General features: G+C 37.9%; 1 protein-coding gene across 1 annotated transcript in view; it reads right to left on the reverse strand.

Annotated features, from left to right (window-relative positions):
- The window catches only part of TRHDE (thyrotropin releasing hormone degrading enzyme), a 205,094-nt gene that overhangs the window by 57,353 nt on the left and 126,077 nt on the right, over positions 1 to 21,664 (reverse strand). Inside the window, exons 8-9 of the mRNA XM_058805431.1 lie at positions 17,945 to 18,010; positions 15,401 to 15,588 (exon numbers count right to left, since the gene is read on the reverse strand). Of these exons, the coding sequence (XP_058661414.1) occupies positions 15,401 to 15,588; positions 17,945 to 18,010 (254 nt within the window). The remainder of the gene's footprint in view (positions 1 to 15,400; positions 15,589 to 17,944; positions 18,011 to 21,664) is intronic.

Below are 21,664 nucleotides of genomic sequence, written 5' to 3' on the forward strand. Positions count from 1 at the left end.
ATATACCTTTTTTTTGCTGATCTACAAGTGATAAACTGCTCATGTGAAACAGTTAAACTCAGGTTGACAGGATAATGCACGAGGGAATGCACTGGTGGATTTTTTTGTAGCACTATATCAATGCATAATACTGAAGCTTATTCATTCTGCTTAAAGATTGGTCAGAAGGACTTGTTTCACAAAGTATCAGAATCTTGCATCAGTCAAGGTACATGCAATACTAGAAACTAGCTAATGCAATACTAGAAGCAAAGTAATTATGCACTGTGTGGATTATATAGATTTTTTTTTGTCTTAAACATTACATAATGACTAGGCAGGCAGTATTAGTATACGTTATCTCACTTGCAAAATTATCATATTTTTTAAAAAATTATCATATTTAAATTATCTCACTTGCAAAATTATTGTATGATTACTTGCTTACGACTTGATTTTCAGCAAAAAAGAACTGAGATCCCTTTGTGGGCAAATCCTGAGACCATAAAACACTAAACAATCACAATGCCTCACACTATTGCCTCTTATTAATAGTAATATTGTAGTAACATTGGGTTTTCAGTGGCTTCTTTGCAAAGAGCTATGCAAAGCCAGAAAAAGGGCAGTAGTTTATTTCCTCTACTTACAAAATAAAGATCTCAGGTAATTAAAAACAAGAAGGTAAGGTTCCTAGCATTTCAGATTTTGCACACCTTTTCAACTATTTTTTCATATTAATGAAATGTGAAATGTTTTTGCTGGGATGTAAATCCATACAATTTCAAGATTCATCTTCCCAGTAGCCATAATGTACCAGGCTTCCACACACTGCCAGCAGTGAATACCACATTCTTCCAGTGGCATTTCTCCCTTCTCCCCTACATTCAAAACTAAACAAAGAAGTAGATTTATTCCTAGTCATTACTCACAGAACAATGAAGGTACCTGCTCAATATTCAGAGGCTTATTATCCTGCATTATAAGGAGTATACAAGCAATGTGGCTGTTGCACATAAAGTGACAGAACATCTGTAACTGAAGTACCACTGTAAAGTTCAGCTTACCTACATTTGAATGGCAGAGAAAGTGAACAACCACAGTCTTCTTTTATTCTGCTTTTACAGATCTCTGGTTTAAAGACTTCTAATCTATCCTGCTGTTCTTTACAAAGAAACTGTACTTAATCCTTCTTATTGTCCACCTCTGTATTTTTTTCTACCTATTATTTCAGGTTAGAAAACCAAGCCTTGCTTCAGTGCTTTGAAGGCATATCTACAAGGGATTAAAACTGGCATAATTCTTTTCTTTTCTACACACTTTATCCTTTTAAAAATGCTCCTTTTCTACTAATCCTTACTGTCCTATTTACTTGCTTGACCATGTCTGGACAGTGAGCTGATGTTTACACAATATTACCTACCACAGGTCCAAGATCTCCTCCTGAGAGAAAATAGTTTCTTCAGAACTCACCACTGAGTATCTGAGTTAGAACTGCTTTCCCCACATGTATCACCTCATTAACAACATTAAGCTCCATCTGCCTTTTTATTACCATGTCAACTAGCACTAAGGAATACTTCTGTCATCTTGGTAAGTAATACTTGTTTTTATGACACAAAACTCCTATTACAGAAAACTCTTGACACCTAACTCTTCCACACCCTTTATCACATAGCTTAATAAGGAAAAAATTTAGAGCAGGTTTCTCAAGAATTTCATGGGCTGTGACCTTCCACTAAGAAATTCAACCATCTAATTTTTCACTTTTTGCTTGTATTTCTAAAAAGTTCTTCTCGCTTTTCCTGGTACAGATTAATTTCTTTAGGAATATGTAAGAAGGAAGCTGGACCTCAAAAACCACATAAAAACCCAGTTAAATTACAAGAAGCTACATACATCTATATTTAGAAGACATCCATTAATAGTCTTTGATTATATATTTAGCCAGGAAATCAAAGGAGAAGAACTATGGCAAGGCAGAAGAATAGAACAATGCACAGATTTAAGGAAAAAATTTACTTATTTAGTACATCTAACAACAGAAAAATGAGGGACAAAATTGAAAAGCTTTGCACAAAAGCAAATTAAGTGATTTGGCTCTTAGCAGGATATAAGGATAATTAAAGTGAGGTGGCAATCATAAACTTGAATTATAGAATGATTTAGGTGGGAAGAGACTAGAGATAAAGCCTTCTGCTCTAATGTGATCAGAGCACAGGAAAACAAGTCTCACTGTAGGTAGAACATGGTATCAGAAGAGCATATACAGCCTGTACATTCAATGGCATCACACAAAATCAATCAAGTCAATTGAGGCAAATGATTTGCCATCTGCTTTTTTTCCTAATCTCTTCCATTTCAAAGCTGCTACACAATTACTTTCAGAAAATCTTAACACCAAAAGCTGTATGTATTTTCAAATACCTCAGCAGGCTGAGAAATGAAATTGTAAGTTATCTTGGGCTGGAAGAACAGCAGTCATGTACCCATCAGCTGGCACAGGTGAAATCCCAACCACCACTCTTCCATGACTCAGTTTCTCTGGGATAAATTCAGTTGTTCAAGGTGATGGCAAATGAGAGGGTAGGGTATTTGAGACCTCTGCTATGGTCTGTAAGACAATAAGGATGCTCTCGCTGGTTGGCAGCACAAGGTAAAGTAAGATACCTGATGGCACCTTGAATGGCACCAGTCACACATGCAAGCAACTACATGGGCCTTTCCATCCACTCAGTGTTGACAAAGAGACATTCCATAATTAAACATGAGCTTCCCTATGAATTTTTTCATTTCTAAGTGAAAAAGGCAAATTTTCAAAACCAAGCTGCTTGTAAGAAAAAGAAGGATTCAGCACAGATTTTTGAACACAGCATTTTAAAAAGGCACTGCTGCAACATTTTATAAGTACTGTTTTAAAGAAGAACTTTCAGTTTGCTGATTCAAAAAATTGCAGGGAGAAGTTGGAATTATTGAAACTAAAATATAAGGTAGTTAAATTACAGAATTGAAATTAATGTTCTAAACCAATTTTCCCCCAATTTTTGCTTTGAGTTTTGTCCTGATTCAGTGCAGGGAAATGTTTTGATATGTTGAAAATTTCTGTGGGATGGGAATCCATTTCTTGTGCATTGGTAACACTTACTAATCTTTGTTAAGTATTTTGAGAGCATAACAATCTGAAATCTCATATCACTGAGGGATATGATTAAAGCTATTTAACACAGAGAGGAAGTGAGGCATAAAAATAGTTTTAAGAGTAAAAACCATAAAAAAGAAAATCCAAGATTAAAACTGACTGGTTAAGACACCTATCTCCTTATTTTAACCCACTTAATACCCAAAATGCTAACTCTGTCTCTTTAGTTAAAGATAACAGCGTGGTACATCCAGAGTGGCTGAAGATCAGAAACAACTCCTTGGCATTAGTTTCCTGTTCTCAGCACTCTCCAGATGGAAATCCTGAAGTCTCATGCACAAACACATATGCTCAGCTGAGCAGCCCTGAGTCTGAGAAGGGAACAGTTTCCCAGTGTGGCCCTTGCAAACACTGGTGATTCCCTGAACAGGTTAGGATGCTGACATTAGCATTTCTTATCAAGGGAATATATTGTTATGAGTCATCTACATGAACTCATATGCTTTGATTTCAGACACAAAAAAGCCACAAAAGCAAAGTAATGAGAAAATCTGACCTTTTGAAAGTAAGTAAATTTCACAGAACAAAAACTAAGATTTAAAGATTTGTATTTTTACTTCAGTTAAATACCTGACTGATCCTGGCAGATATATTTGTATATCTGAGACATATACAAATAGTGGCAAGTAAAAGAAGCATTTAGATGGATGGCTGCAGATGTTTCTGGCTAATGACCTTAATGCTTATTACAAATTAAAAGGCATAGAAAAGTTGGTAACAAACTAAATAAAGGATTGTGTGATATTTGGATACTAAATCGGTAGAGAAGGCAGACAGTAGGGATCTCTCACTTTTCTTGCCAAGACAAGTACAGTTTCTATTAGCAAGATTAGCAAGGTTTGGACTACTACTTCATAGTAGCTGGTAAGGGGCTATTGTTTTGACTGTTACTGAAAACAGTTTTGATAAAAAAGGGATATTTTAGCTATTGCTGAGCAGTACTTATACAGCACCAAGGCCTTTTCTGTCTCTCACCCCACCCTACCAGCAAGGAGGTTTGGAGTGCACAAGAAGCTGGGAGGACGCATGGCTGGGACAACAGACCCCAAGTGACCCAAGGAATGCTCCATACCATGTGACTTCATGCTCAGTATATAAAGCTGGGGGAAGAAGAAGGAAGAGGGACATCACAGCATTTGTCTGTCTACAGTCCCAAGTAACTGTCAAGCATGATGCAGCCTGGCTTTCGTGGGAATTGCTGAAAACCTCCCTGCCCATGGAAAGCAGTGACTAAAATCCTTGGTTTTCTTTGTGCATGCAGCTTTTGCTTTCCCTTTTAACCTGATTTTGTCTCAAAGTTTTCTCACTTCTCCAATTCTCTCCCCCATCCCAACGCAGGGAGTGAGCAAGTGGCTGTGTAGGGCTCAGATGATGGCTGAGGATGAACCACAACACAAGCCAAAAGAAAGCCTTTGTTTTCACTGTTAAGATTGTGAAAGTTCAAAGGTAAATTGTTAACAGAAAACCTTATGGTGTATTCAACTAATCTATAAAATCACGAGCCTTGTTGCAGTGATACCTGGAAGCGTTTCATCCTACGCTGAGAGCACAAGCACGTGTAAGGTGGTCAGTGGAATAGGAGTGAAAGCTATTAAACAGTAGAACAGCTTCAGAGCTTCCTACTACAGAAAAAGATTGTACAAGGAGCAGAACTCAGTAGGATACAATTTTGTAAGCCACACTTTCTTGAAAGATTGTGTTGGGAAAGACAATTTAAAAGTATCATAGAGATTTTCCCAGGTTATTATATAGTATAGTATCTCATTCAGTAAGGAGTAATTCAGGTTCCAGGGAAAGCTCATGTGAGTATCACAGGAAATCACACATTTTTATTAAGTGCAATTCTACAAGAGTGTTAGTTCAGTTTAATGTATAAGGAGCTGACAATATATTCATGTTGTGAGTATCATTCTCAAAAGACCGAGGAACACAGAGATTTCATTAGATTTAATACATGCCAGTAAAGTGATTGCAGGCTGTGCCCAGAGGCATAACACAACAGAAGATGTTATTCCCTCTTTCACAATTATTACACTTCCTACACTGAGACAGTGTGTCAAGGGATTCCTTGTACCCTGTGAGCATGGAAGATGGCAGATAGGAAGGGAAGATTTCACTAACTTTGTAGCAAAGACAAATAGAAATGAAAGATTGATAAAAAATAACTATTTGAAATAACGGAGATCCCCTTAACATAGCTTGAGGTACTCACTGGTCATCTGCATATGCCCAGTGTGACCTTAATTCCTGAGTTCAAATTGAGAACAAGGAGTTTAATACAAAGAACAGTGAGAAACACATGAGAAACACTGGTAAAGGCAACTGACTAAGCTGAATTCCCCTACAAGGAGCATGAAAAAGCTGTCAACACCAGACTTTTTCTTTCATCAAGGAAAAGGTTGCAGTCAGCTAACTTGAAACCAGAAAGGACAGTATCTTAGTTATACAAACAGAAGAAGGCCTCCTGATGTCTGAAATGGACAGGACTTTCACAAATCCTGTAGGTAGACAATTTCTGCCTGCAACACTGTGTGCAGCGCAGAAATGAAACAGCAGGGCACAGTAATAGTGATACACACCACATTAATTGTAGGATCCACAGTTTGCTGGGTTTAAGCAAAATGAGGAAAGGAAATGGTGCTGACATCAGGATTCTGGGGTTACAGGGGTTCTGCCCTCACCCAAGACTAACAGACTGGTCAACAATAAAAAGGTCAGGTAAGGAAAAAAAAAAAAAAGAGAAAGAGAGAGAAATTAATAACACCGACTACATTAGCAACTGGAAAAAGACTGGAAGAAAAAGGTTGTGGAAATGCTTATTCTAAGATTATTCTACACTATGCTGGTCAGGAGTTTTGTGCTCCTTTACAAAATTTTGGTGGACTTTGATGGACTCTGAATTAAAGACAGTGCTCCAGCATTGTCTTTAAGGAGCTCTATCTGGCTGTAATACAGACTAATTTTTTCAGTCAAGAGTCCAGATACAGTGAATGTACGGTGCAATATAATATGCTTACACTATTGTGTAAGCAGGTAACAAAATTCCAAGTGAGGCACACAGTATTACTCAGAAATTATTGGTCTTCTTGTTACTATCTAAGCCAAACACAGTCAAAATCCACCTGAGTTTTTTGTATCAGTTCTTCTCTTCTTTCTTCCTAATGCCCCAACTATGGAGTGATTAAATTTTTCAGCCAGACCAACCTACCATCCAGAACAACCCAACAGGGTCGGGTCATGATAGGTGCTGCCAGGCAGATAATGGCTCCACCACCAGGTGGCTCTGAATGGGATTCACAGCTGAGGTGTCAGATTTTGAAGAGCATTTCAGGTTTTTAATAGAAGTGAACTCAGAAGATGTCTCATGGATGAACAGTAATCAATTTCTAGAGCAGTCTTGCCTCTTAACTACTAAGATTTACCTACTTTGTCTAAGGCTTTGATTGGATGGGCACTTGAATATAGATAATGTATATTTCAAAGGGAAGCAAAACTCTGGGATTTGAAAGGTATTTGGAATTGTGAACCTATTATAATTTTGAACACAAATTATACTTAGCTGCACACATGAAGGAAACTATGAATAATCTTTATGGTTTGGAGAAATATTTAAAATTGCATGAGAGTGACTAGAAAGATCATATTCTAGTCTCAAAAGAGGCTAGCACATCTAGGATGACTTGCTTCTGATTTTAAGCTTCTTTATTTGCAGGTCTGCCTCAATACAGCTGCTAATTTTATATCTTTGTCTATTACATATGCTTTCATTTAGCAACATTATTTAAAAATGCAATCATGTTAGTATACTCTAAAGGAAAGGTTGACAGCTGCTTCTAAGAGCAACTACTTATACAATGGATGATGGATTGTTTGGGTTTTTTTCTGTATTTGGACCTAAATACAAATATATGGAGAGATAATATGTCCAATGTCAGTACAGGATTGCTGGAATGTATTTTAGAGGAATGAATTTTAGAAGCATTTATTTTAAAACAATAATTGACACTATAATTCATCTGTAGTCATAACAGTGATTAACATGTTTAATAGCAATGTATTAAAGATGCAGATTTTGTGGTTTTCCTTTACTCTGCCAGAGTCCTAATTCCTCTGGATTTTGCAAGAGTCTTTGGAATAATTTTTGGCAATAAGTAAATCCTAGAGCAGGAAAAGGGAAAAAAAATACATTTTCCAGGAGTATTATGCAAAATACAATGCCCTTACCAATGTAATGACAACACAAAGTTTCAGACATAAAAAAGATTCACTGCTGTAGCAGCAGCCCTAGCTTGAAAGAGCACCTGTGTGGCTCTGCACTGTGGGTCTGCCTTAAGATGACAACCTGCATATTCTGTTAGAAAACAGCTGTATGTCTTCAGCCATCCTGTCTAAACTTCATTATCCTTTTTTTTTTAAGGGTAGACACAAGGTAATTTAAATTACTAAATTTGATTTAAATTACCAAATTTGAAGGAAAAGAAAAAAGCATTGTCTGATAATAACATAACATAGCATAGCTAATATAATTATCTGATTACTAAACCTTCTATAAAATTTTGTTTAATATTAGCTAAATATTTCATCCAAAAATAAACTATAAATGAGACTATTATGAATATTGTGAAGCCATCTAAAACTGACTCATTTCAGTGCCAGTGCTGGCAGCATACCTTACCAAATTTAGAAAAATGATGCAGGCAAAGAACCAATACTACAAATTCTTTGTTAGCACACACTTTTTCCTCCCTGCCTAACAGTACCTTTTAAACTAAAACACAAAAGGCTTCATTTTCAGAAGTGACAAGCAGCTCTGAGTGCTGAATCATAGATGGACACAAAGAAGCTTTAGCAGTGTTAAGTGTCTGTCCCAAGAGCTGCCGCTTTACCCTGGAATAAAGGCTCTCAATCTCTTCAACATCCTCTGTTCTGCCTTCAACCAGTGCAAAACACCCTTGCAGAATTGCACACAAAGTGCTGATCATGCAAACCCCATGTCTGTGCCGTCCTTCACCCAGAAGCATAACCCCCTGACCAGAGCACAGATCTGAGATTTCTCTGAGCAGAGCACAAGGATGTGTTATGGACTGAGAAGGATCCACAGGAGTAAGAGACAGCACTTCAGCTATGTTTACAGTCCTCCAGTATGTTCTCAGAGACTTAGTACCAAATTTTTTCAACATATTCCAGTGCTCAGTTCTGATTTTTCCTTTGAATACTGTGAATTTAAGCAAGATTAAAATATAATTCCTATGATGTTTTCTCTTTCCTCAGTAAACTTCCTGAGAATCCCCTACCAAAGTATCTCCTCCATAAAACTCAAGATTCTAATATTGAGTGTAAAGGCTCATGCAAAGGGATAAGAAAAGAAAGCCATTATCAGTAACTTCAAAAAGCAGGAGGAAGAAGATATTAAAAATGGAGCATGTTAGAAGTTTTATCCTCTGATCTACAATGGTGAACTCACATCTCAGATTCTTCCAAAGCCGACAAAATACGCCATTTATCCAACCTCATCCCTCCTATAAAACTTCTCTCTGCCAATGCTGTCTGGGTCTTCCCCAGTCTGGTCTTTCCCTCACTAAAGCCCTCACTTTAAATCCCTTTTCCATTTCCCTATTCCATATTTGCCTATTCCAGCCACATAACTTTAATGCTCCAACTTTGGCTCACACTTGCACCCTGCCATGCCATGTTACGTCTCCTACCCCCTACAGGTCAAGCAGCTCCTTCCAAGCACCTCTATCCTTATTCTCCTCTTCATCTCCCGAAGACTCCACTCTATACTAAAACAGCACTGCCCTCAAGTACATGCTCCTTTCCTCAGCATGAAATTGATTTAATTAATGTGAGTCAATTAACTAGATTGGGTATCTAGCAATTCCTGAGAGTTAATGTTAGCAAATAAGAAGAGGAAAGTGGCACATTCTGCACTGACAATAAAATACAACAGCAGCTTTTCTCTGTCAGCCTAACTTCTATCAGGATATAAGTGCGGCCACCACACAGGAAGCAATGACACAACACACTAATTTTGTCTTCTTTAGCATTCTGCAAATTCTAACACTGAAAGTTGCCTGTATACTGCACACCAGAGTGTCCTGGAAGTTTCCCAGTGAGAAGATGTTCTTGCAAATAGAAGCTGTGAAATGGTTTTGGAAATGAAGTGTTAAATTATAATTGGCATTTCTGCTGTCTTTGATAGCAGCATAATCTTGCTGGAGACACTACCACAGATATGTACTGGAAGAGATTTTAAGAGTATTTTCTATTCTGATTTTTTTAAAAATGCAACAATCAGAAAAGCCTCTAAAAATGAAAAAGCAGGACAAAAAACCAGGATGTTCTAGTGGCTTTTACAGAAAAGAAAAAACCCTATTGCAACAGGGAGCACACAGCCCAAGAGCTGGGCTAGTAAACACAGCAATGTTCCATCACGTGCCCAAGGCAGGCAGGCTTGCTCCAGGTCACTCACCAAGGCAGCCCCTGTGCCTGTTCCTATGGAGAAGCAGCACTGAGCACAGCACTGTCCTCTCTCAGGCTGCTGGGATTAAGGACTGTCCTTATGCACATCAAAGGACAAGATCTATTGGTGTCACAGAGCTGGCCTCTACTCCAGTGTGCATTTCAAGAGAGGGAACACCCCACGCTTTCCCACTCTTCTGCAAGAACAAGTATTTTCAAGTCCCTGCTTGACTAGCTAAAAAAAAAATTGTTAAATCAATATCTGGCAGTGTTCACACAGAGTTTTGTGATCCACTGAGGACTCTTGATTTTTTTCATCTCATTCCTGTTAATTCCATTTTCTCTGTGCCTAATACACTGGTACCTTTCTTTCCTGGAGCCTGTTCCCTTCATCACCTTTACAGCAGAGAGACATTTAGGTCACTAGGGGTACCACACCCACTCCCTAGGTAACAACACAATAGTTGTTTCTCTTAGAAACACTGAGTTTATAAGAAAATATACAGGCACAATTTCAGGTATAGTAAAGATGAAAGGCATAACAAGAGAACACTCAAAGGACCCGAGAAAATGGAAGATGAGAGGATATTTCTCAGAGACAGGGAGGTAAATGAGCACTTTGCTTTCTATTTATATTTTGTTAGCCCTCTTTTCTCAGTTTATGGAACAATATTTGTCCATATTATGGTCCTTTTTTATTACATAATTAATACTATATATGCTACATTAATCTGCAATTGCTCTAAGAACATAGCAAAGATACTAATCAGCATTGTGCTCCCTTGTGCTCCTAACATTTTGGTTTGTGTTTAACCAGCTCCTTAGCTGGTAAGTGGACAGAGTAAGTTCCCCATAACTGCTCAAATAATAATGCTATACAACTATGTAAGAAGACACATGGCAATACCCAAGCACAGCAATGCTTTCACTATGAAAATCATTATCAGTAAAGGGACAAGCACAGCCCTTTTTCTGCAAAGCCTGAATAAATAAAGGAGCTTTGTCTAGGAAATTCAGAAGAGACTTGAAGGGAAATAAATTCTGCAGTTAATCATTCATCTTGGAGTGTCTGCTGAGCAGCTCTGCAGCCCACTCTAAAGCCTTTCAGCTGTGGCAATTACTACAGGGTGTTAGACCCAGGGGTCTGTACAGCTCTGGTTTTGCTGGTCATGTCCATGGCTTGCACTGTTCAACTGAATTTTCCCCAGCACAGCTACACAGAGAAAGGCACTCCGGATTACCACGCCACAGCATGCATGCATATCCTGTCCATATCCCAATCTGTACATCTTCCTGTTTTTCTCTTTCCACATCTAACTGTCTTCAGTGCCTAGCAAGACATTCCCCTTCAGGATATTGTCCTGAACAAGCAAAGATTAGCTATGCAAACTGCATGTTTGATAAGGACACCATATAAATGAATATTATTCCAGCAACATTAACTTAATTATTTTGATAACATTGGAAAGGTTACGTCTTGACTTTTACAGAGACAAGCTCTGTATATTTTCAGAGGGCAAAAACAACCAGAAATCTTTGGTCTGCTCTTCAATATAGTATATAGAAGGTTTATGGATTTCATCAAAACTGGTTAGTTTATTGTCTAGACCACAGATTATTTTTCATAAGATTTTTGTCATATCTGTGAGCTGTTTTGTAATGATGGATGAGACTATTGCCTTAAAATCATCATTTTCTCTAAGCAGGGAAACCCACTGAACCCTGTCAGATAGAATATCGCCTTCTCCCCTGGAGGCTTATAACTAAGGGCATAATCTATTCTCACATGGGTATACAGGAGTCCAGGACCAAGCTACACTTAACTAAAGGGTTTTTATCCAGGGATAGAATATGAATTATACAGTTATAATAGGAGTTTCAAAGTTTTGCTTGCAAAAGCTGAAATTGTTACTGAAACATTATACCAACCACAGGCTTTGGCACTCAAATCAAAGTTGGTGATTTCAGCCCTTCTAAGGAATGATGTTTCTAGAAACAGTGTCTTCATTGTTAGTTTTGTTTTATATAAAATAAGAACAGTGGATCATGTGAAGGTGTAAGTGTCAAGTAAAATCTATGCTCAGTTTACAAAGAAGCGAAATTGTGTCCCTTCTATAATTTCAGTCCAAATGCTAGAGCTTAGCAAGCCATACAGTCAATTATATGCACAGAAATAAATCACAGTTTCTACATGTACGGCTCTTGAAACACATTTTTCTTCAGGTATAATGACAAGGAGCACAAATATACAGGAGATTGGAAAACGTGTAATCACTCTCTTCTGTAGAAAAATTAAAAACACTTATAGTAATGGACTAGGCATCAACCACTGCCAAAGGTATCAACAATTTTCACTTTTATCATTTATCACTTAGAAAAATCTGCTCGCTGCTTCTGTCTTACTCTACATGACTTCAGAGTTAAAAATTAAATATGCAGCTGCACATTTCATTTTTAACAGTTAATTGCTGCATAAATACACAGCGTAAAGCAAAGACACTTTAAAAACCACAATGGTTCCAAAATATTCAGTTGCCTCTTTATTTACATTTCTTATGCAGCAGATACATTTGAAAGACCTACTCTGAAGTGACTCTTTCTACAGTAAGGCAAAAAATTTAAACTCCTCATCATTTTGAAAGCAATAGAATTGACATTTATTGCTGTGCCATACCTAACTACAGCCCCACCTCTGGATAACAAAAGACTACGGGTAGATGGATGCTTTAAGAGCCTTCCCTAGAGCCCTCCAGTGTGTACTGTGTTGTCTGTTTAGATTATAAACTCCTGAAAATGCCTGGACCTGAACATTTTTTCTGTGTTTTGTGCAGATCTACTTCTTATGGTGTTTAGAATGATCATCACGATTAATCCATAGATAAACTACCATAAGGAAGCCAATGTTGCCTGCCCTGCAAGAGCACGGCCTCAGATGTGGCATAAATACCATTTGCTCTCCGTTATTTACAGCGCCTATTATGGCTCCCCAGGGAGACATGAGTCCAACGCCCAAATTCATGGGTCATGCCGGGGAGGCAAGCACCAACTTTATTAGACTGTGAATTAGGCCACTGATCTGTAACACCCACAAAGCTTGCATGCTGATGAGATATATATATATATATCTCATCACCAGACATCAGTAAACCCTTGCCAACTCTCCTGACCAAAGCCACCCACAGAACAAGCCAGAACACTGCAGTGCTACAGAGGTAGCAGTGCTACCTCTCCCCTTGGTGAATCTGTAGAAAAACTGAGTCATGTCATACCAAGTTCAGCCCTTTCAATATTAAAAACCAAGACAGAGTAATGCATCTCAAATTATCTAATGACCACACACTAATGTGATTTTCCCGGTCTACTGCTTTCACAATAACTGAAGCAACAGTCACTTCAGCAATGGAAAAAAAAAGAAATAAAATAGCCAAACAACTGAAAAATATCTAGGTCACTACCAACTAAAAGATTAACTTTATTCTTAGTATCTCAACCTTTTTTTTAGTTAATTTGATGGTATGAAATGACATTATTGACACATGACCATTGTGCATACCCAGCCGCATGTGCCTGTGGGCAGTGCATGGATGAATTGCATGGCCAGTGTTATAACACTCAGACACCAACTTACAACTAAGCCATAGGACTTTAGTGTAAGTTGATGGATGATTTTTGAAAGGTGAATGGCAGAGTTAAGTTTCCCCTTTTGCTAAATATATATGGTTCCTGTTCTTTGGTATTTATACTTATGGAACATGACTTTCAAATAACTTCACCCGGGAAGCGGCAAATTAGCTCTGTGTCCTAACTGGCTGGAGTAAACAACCCATCTGTAAAGCTTTCCTTGAGCAAGGGGTTTCTTTTCTGTTTGTGCTTAAAAGAAAATGGAAGCATAGAAAAAAAACAATCCAAAGGGGGAAGAGACCTGCCAAAGGAGATACATATATGTATTGTACTGACTGTTAGGGTACTAAATTCCTGGCAGGGCTCACATGGATGTCTTTCTCTGTGCTCTCTCTAGCACTAAATCTTATTTCCAATGTTTAGAAACAAGAATTGTAATATAATTTGTGAATAAAATCTCCTAAGAAACCCAGTAGAATTTTCCCTGGTGGTATTGCCCTGGCCATTCCACATATGACAACATACAGTTTGAATTACAAATTAATGTCATGTATGAAAATAAAACTAAGTCTAATTCTCACCTGTATTGTGTTTCCATGGGAAGGTTTTGGTGTGTTACAGGGGTGGCTTCTGTGAGAAGCTAACAGGACCTTCCCCCATGTTCAGCAAAGCCATTGCCAGCCCCAGGAGAGACCCATTGCTGGCTAAGGCCAAGCCCTATCAGTCAGAGTCAACTCACCATATCACCCTGGTATCATTTACACACCCAGTAGTCTTTACTCATACATTACAGTAACAGTTACTTCAATCAATATTGAATACCTAAAAAATCTATTTTTAAAAGTCTCTACAACACTTAGAAGGCTTAACATATCTGTTTTAGTAAATAAAAAAAAATAATAATTGCTGTTCTGAGTAGTAAAATCCACTCGCATTACATTACACATATATAAACTTGCCCAAAAGAAATTTTCAAGAGAGGAAGGGAGAATTTCTCTCCTGCTGCAGAGCTGTGAGTCATGAACACTTCCAATAGTCCACATTCAGTTGTTTAATCTCTTTTTCACAAAGGAACTAATTTCAGCCCAGAATTTAGACAGATGCTTAATGCCCTGTTAGGTTGTTCCAATACAGCTATTGGAAAAACAACTATTTGCTCTGTGTCATGTTTGAGTTCCATAGTATTCAAGTTCTAGAAAAAGATAATGAACTTCTAAATACTTTCCAGTAAATGTTACTATCCTTTTAGGCCTTCTTCAACAGGAATATTCTACAAGCTCCAGATATGTCAACCAAAATTTTGTATTAAATTTTATTTTTCAACAATTTATATCTACTGGACTAACACAGAATATTCCAGGTTAATAGTGTACCCTCTTTCACACTGAGCATGAACAGGTCAACACAGAAACTTCAAAGGCCATCTTGAAATTCTCTAGCATCAGCTAGCAAGGGCTATTCTTGGCCTTAAAATATGATGCCAAAACTGCTCGAAACAATGAGGATTCCCCAGGATCAGGCAGGAACGTTATCTTGTCTTTGGGATGAAGGAAGCATATAGGGTCAGATGGGAGGAGGAACAAAACAATCTAATAAATGGAAAAGGCGTGGAGACAGGGACGCTGATTTCAGACAGTGTAACAGTTCCTATAGGACCAGTTCAGCTGCCTCCAAAAATGAAAGAGCTGGAACCCCTTGCCTTCTACAGAGGTCCAGTTCAGCTCCTGACTCCTTCCCAAGTCAAGCAAGGTCTGTAGCTGATATATATTTACATCTGCCTACGCAGTGTATGAGTGTCAAGAGGTTCATTCCACAAAATTTCTTAAGAGCTATCAGACCTACCAATCACATTCCAAATTACTTCATGGAATGTGAAAAAATCAAAAGAAAAGAGGAGGAAATAGATGAGTGATGCAAGACACTGCCACAGAGAATTGTCAGAATGGAACTGGGGATTTTTTTCCAATTCTTTTAATTAGCCTCAACTTTACTACAGTTCAAATTAAAGTATCACCACAGGCTATTGACCCCAAGCAAAGCTAAGATTTCGAAAAAAAAACATTTGCATAAAACTACACATATAAAATACTTACTTAAACAACTACTGCATCTTGAAAGATAATAATTGAGAAATACAAGTACCTGGTGTCCCCACGGGCAGGATCCTTGGGTTTAGTATCACTGTCATAAACAAAACGCTCTTGGGAGATGACTATGATGTTGTCTGTAGTTTCATTTCCCAAGATAGTGATAACAGGATAACCCATCTGTAGTGTCCACTGATCCATTACCTCTTGGATATTTACAGATTTTCCAACCCTTTTTAAAGCCTTGGAAAAAAAAGAAAAGTTTCAATACACTGAAGCAGTATTAATATGTAAAACCTTTTTTTTTTTTTTGTCCCAGGATCAAAACTGTTTTTGGAGGGTAAAATAACCATCACACATGTATGCAGATACACACACACACACTTACACCCAACACACAGACACTACATAATTGAACTTAAGGCTCTCACTACATAATTGAACTTAAGGCTCTGTGTATCTTTAAAATAAATGTTGAGTAATCTTAACAGAGAGGAGAGTGACAGTCAGAAAGTCATGTTTTCCACATCATTCAAATACATCTGCTGAAACAGAAGAAATAACCTGCTTTACAGGATTTTAACAAGGGCCACAGAAATACAGGGTAGCTATTCTTAACCAGCTAAGGTTAAAAAAGACACAATGTTAGTTGATCTAGGCACTTATTATAAGGCATATTTGAAGGGCCTTAATTTCTAAAAATATAGTGCTTCTCTGTTCTGAAAATCAAAATGACTAGTTATTTGAAAATACTGTCCCTTATATCCAAAGTGAGGCTATGTATACCAAGATATCCCCTGCTGCTTCATAAACTGCACCTGTTAGAACACATGGAGGACTAATGTGTTCATATTTGATTCCATATGTCAATAAAAAGGCTGTTTTACAAGTGGATTTTTGTCTGAAACACAAAGAGATACTACAGCATCGTGGGAGATGAGACTGCATATGAGGAGAAGGAGGCATCATTTGTTCTGCAGTGACAGACATGCTCCTAGCTGTCGAACAGTCCAAGACCACAGACTGAGCAATCTCTGATGAATACAAGCAGAAGATGTCTTCAGAACTGAAGCTGCAGTTGCACTGCCCTAGGAACAAAGGGGCTGGCAACAAATGCATTTACAACTGAGGCAAACAGAATTATTAGCTGCAACAGTAGCTATGAGCATACAGTATAGCTACAGTGGTTATGGACCAGAATACAGTCTCATTTTTGTTCCACTTCATTAGCTGCAGATTCTGCTGTTCTTTCAAGACAACATTCATTCCTCTGACCTCCCATGGCCCAGAACTGTCCCAGAGGCTTTAACAGAGGCTGGAAAGAAAGATTTCTTGTGGTGACATTCAGCTACAGATTAAGACACAGATTTAAAAGCCTGACTGTATGTCACTTGTCTCAACTCTCATTAGTAGTCAGTACAGACAGAGGACTTGGTTCAGTTGCCCACATGTATGTGAATAATGACATTTGACCTTTACCAGCCACTTCAGAAGAGCAGAGATTTCCCCATATATCTGATGCTAAATTGGTTAGACACACATGAATGTCTTAAACATCCTACTGTACCTAATCTGGCACTAGTTGCCTATATTTGAACAATTATCTCAAGTCTCTAGTCAACAGTCAGTGGTTCAGGCTTATTATAAAAAAATCATGTAGTGGCTAGCCAACTGAATTACTTTCTAAGCTCTGCTGACTATATTGACTAGATTTCTGGGAGTCCAGTTGTTCCTGTTCCTGACTAGTGTCAAATGACATGTCCTAAAATACTCAACGCATTCTTTCAGAACCATTGTATCTACAACAGACGTGCTTCTCAGCTGGCAGCTGGAAGCCAGGTAGAATAAATTAAGGTAAAAGCTTTTAAAAGTCTGTGATTCAGCAACTGAAGACTCAGTGAGAAGAACAGGATCTTGGACATCTAGTTTACATGTATACACCTGCTTGTCTAGATGCCTTGACCTCCAGCTAAATCCTAGTTTTGGTGTCAGTGGTTAAAACTAGATAGTGATGTTTTGTATGGCTTGAACTGGTACCTGTGTCAAAACTCTCTGACTGTACTCCACATTGTCCTCCACTCAGTCTATTTCTGGGGAAGACTCAGACTAGCTCAGACTAGGCCCATAGGGGAGAAATTCAGGGACACTTTGCTCATCTTAGAAATGATGAGCCATTGTGTAGCACTAGACCAGGTTCTAGAACTCAAGCCAAACCTGGATATATAAGTCTCTACAGCATGCCAAATATTACAGTAAATAGTTCTCTGTTTACATCATACTTTGAAGCTTTAATATTTTTGTCCTTCACAAAAATCTTAACTCCATACAAAATCACAGACGCATGTGATGGAAATGCCAAAGCTCAGCACTTTCATGTGTTTCATATATTCTAACATAACAAAGAATAGAAATGCTGCAGATCTCATCTTTTTAATATGGTTTCCTAGTCTAACTCAAATGAAATTTCTTTGCATCAGTTTTGATATTTGCTCTGTGGTTTGAAGATCTCAGTGTGCACTATTCACTCCTGATCTCACCAAGAAAAACACCATAGCAAATTCCTATTTCTCCCGCAGTGCAATAGATTAAAGCATTTTACCTTTGACAATGTGTTCCAGAGATCATTTCTGGCTGCATTGCCATACTTGTGAATGGTTAAATAGTCCTGCAAAAATACAATAAAAATAAAAATCAGTATTAAAATACATAGGCCAAACAACTGGAGCTGTGCAACACTGCTATTAGGAGTTAAATCACATCAATGTTTGCATTTGTTAGAAATCTAGAAATACACAATATGTTTATCCTAAGGGAATAAATAAACAGTTTCTTAAGCTACTTTGCAATGCAAAATTGTTGCTAAAAATTAAATGCTCTTCCTTTTCTGTGTAAGTCATTTCAGAAGCTAAATATCTTTAATATATATAACATAAAGCTCAATATCTTTAATATATATCTTTAGAATACATGTCTAATCTTGGGAAAGGTTCCTAGGTAATTTCCAGCAATGAAAGGAGAAGCTGTTAAAAGACAGTTCCAGTTGCTATTTTAGCTGGTCATTCTGCTTTGTCTAGTGTCAAAAATTTGTGCACTTGGATGACAGTTGGATTCATTACAGAAGATTTAACTGAGCAATAGTCCATCTGAACTCAAAACTCTCATCTAGGGAGATCCTGGCCCCCCAGTGTTAAAACACATAATGCTAGCAACTAGGGCTGCAACAGATTATCACAAAGGCTCTCCACAACAGAGAGCAGTGGAGGACATATGACAGGAATCTGACTCCATGCTTGTGCACAGGAACTTACATGTGTGTTTTCAAGCCACCTGTGACTCAGAGTCTGAGGGGGTTCTAAACTGAATGCATTCACTTATTCCACCACAGTTTCAATAGCTGAAGGTCCATTGTTCTCCCAAGAAAGATAATTCTCAATAAGCTTCCATCATATTACAATAACTTCCAAAATTAATAGTTTAAGCATACTACCAGCTTGGGTCTAGGTCTTTCACGCATAAAATACTTGCTTTTTAAAATGACTTCTGGAGAGACAACACTGTTGTTTCCCACTATCCCATGTCCCTTGATAACAGTTCATTCAGTTACAAAAGTGAAATTCAGCAGCGATTATTTGAATAATATACATTTCAAGCATTTGATTGGGAGAATTAAGTGAAAAACACAGATCAGAGGTTGTACATCAACTGGTTCTCCTACAATTGAATTTCTACCATCTTCACTTTGCACAATGGTAGAAGACAAACCCTAATTTACTGCACAATGATAAAACTAGGACAAATTTGCTGACTGTGTTATCTGTGCTTTGTGTGAAGTAAGATACTTTGGGAATAATTAGTATTTGGAAAGCAAATTTTCTGATACACAAATTGTAGCACCTGTGACAGATTTAGCTTTTGTCAGCCAACTTATAGTGAAACAAACAACAACTCCCATTTAATCACAGACTAAGAAGGCTAAATGAGAACACTGACTCTTTAAATGCAGTGCTGAGTCTTAACAATGTCATGAGACTAACTCAGAAAAAAGACAATATTATACAGGCTTCCCCTATAGCACACTGTGTTTCCATTTTGTCTAAAAATACAGAACCATTTAAGGCACAGTGAAACATTCAACAGCTTCCAAGGCTAAAAAAGCTGAATTGCAAATTAGAAAGCTAAAATGGGAATAAACAAAAGTGGGACAAGGTAAATAAATAACAACAGATATACAATCCACATTTTAAGCAATACTAGAAAATGCTGCATATATTGGTCCTTCAGAGAGATGCTGTTAGAATCATTACAGAGCAAAAGAAAATGGGTGGAATACTTGAGGACTTCATCCAGGCAATACCTTACCACTCTACCATTAGACATTATATTTGACTTCTACATTTTGTGTTCAGAAAGACTGCAGAGTTTAAATGCTTCTTCCTTTTCTTTAGGGTTTGGTTTTGTTCATTTTTTTTCCTCCCAACACATGGATTGGACAGTTCAAATGTGGCCTGTCACTCAGTTAAAAATTTATTATCCTCCAATCTAACATGTTTAGCTCAGAAAGAAAAACTAAAGCAATCCTAACCTTTACCATGAAATAAGAATACACAATAAGAAACACAATGTCTTGGTACGTTCCTTGTACCATACAGCCTAATCATCAATTTTGTCATTATTTCATGAAAGTTGCATCAAGAGCATAAACACAACATAAAACTAGGAGTGTTATCAAACACATGCACAAAAATCAGTCCTAAGTGACAGTGTGCATCAACATAGGCTTTCATTAGTAAACCGACATTGCAATCTCAAATCTGAGTGTGCTTTCGAAAGCCACAAGAGCATAAGGCTTCTGAAACAGGTCTCATCAAATATCCTCTTATTCCTAGCCTCATATATATTTTTTTCAACAATAACCAGTAGAAAACACCTGAAAACAGGATAAAACTAGAAAAGCATACAGTGGTACCTCCCACAACTGCTCTTCCATCACCCAGCACTTCACAGAACCAGAAATCCTAAGCAGATTAGTATCCTTGCATTTAATAGTTATCTTCTGTGAATTCGGCTGGTTGCTTTCTGAACAAATCAGCATTTGCAATACCTTATGAAAAATCATTTCTCACTTCAGTGATGTGTTGTGTGATACCTGTTCCAAATACCTGCCTGTCTACTGGTTTCGTCTGCTGTTTCCTATTTCTAGCATTAGAAGACATAGTGCATTACTGTTCCCCACTTCACTCTCCCCAAGCCACTCGTGTTTTTACAGATCTTTATGGAATGTGTACAGCCTTTATATTGAGAACTCTGCCAGATCCAACCACTCCCAGCTCTGCTGCAAAGTTATACTGCCACCTGAGCTGCTGACTCCAAAGGTAGTTTGGATAGCTTCTGACCCTGCCTGAACTTTCGTTACCAGATGATGAGTCTCACTTCCTCTTCCACTGACAGGCATTCAGCTTAAAAAGGAAAAGACATATCAGCATCAAATACATATCAGGAAATAGTAAAATAGGAGCCAAAGATCTATACATACCCTTCTTGTCTATTCTAAGGATGGAACAAGCAGGAATAGAATCCATTTTTCCATCTGGGGACACATATCTAAGTCTTAAGCAGCTTGCAGAGGGGCAGAATACACGCTCTCATTCACTGTAATTCTCCAGGGCTGGAGTATTAGCCACCCCTTTGCCTGTACATTTAGTAGAAAAACCAAAGCAAACAGAACAGAGATGCAAGCCACAGAACAGAAAAGGAGGATGACACTGAAAACACAGCTGTCTGAATCTAAGCTATGCTCAGCACAGCTCCAAAGGAGGTGAAGTGACTTAAAGCCACTTATTCATAAACACATATGCCCAAAACCATCTGGCTGCAAGGCTGCTTCCCGTCATAAACTTGCAAGTCTATCACTGACAAAAGCTGTTCCATTGACTGGAGTATGCTGGAGCATGAAGATATGCATTAGCCACCTCCCTGTCAGCTATAGCCCTACAGTGTATGTGAGCACAAAAGGTGGCAGGCAAATCTCTTTAACAACTCAAAGACTCAAGAGCGCTCTTCTACAACTCTTCCATTCTCCTTCACTGTAATGCTGCCTCTAAAGTTTTTCATTGTCATGAAGAAAGTAGGAAGAGTTCACAGACCCTAGGGCACTGTCACACAACATGAAAATTAATCAAAAACACACAACCAAATGTAATTAGCTGGGTTTACATTTTCAGCACGCATCCTCTTGTAATAGTCTTCCTAATATTTTCACTTTAAAACATGAAGCCACTCTTTGCCAAAAAGAATAATGGAATGTGATCCATTCACATCT

This window comes from Ammospiza caudacuta, chromosome 5 (genome assembly GCF_027887145.1).
Source record: "Ammospiza caudacuta isolate bAmmCau1 chromosome 5, bAmmCau1.pri, whole genome shotgun sequence".
NCBI lineage: Eukaryota > Metazoa > Chordata > Aves > Passeriformes > Passerellidae > Ammospiza > Ammospiza caudacuta.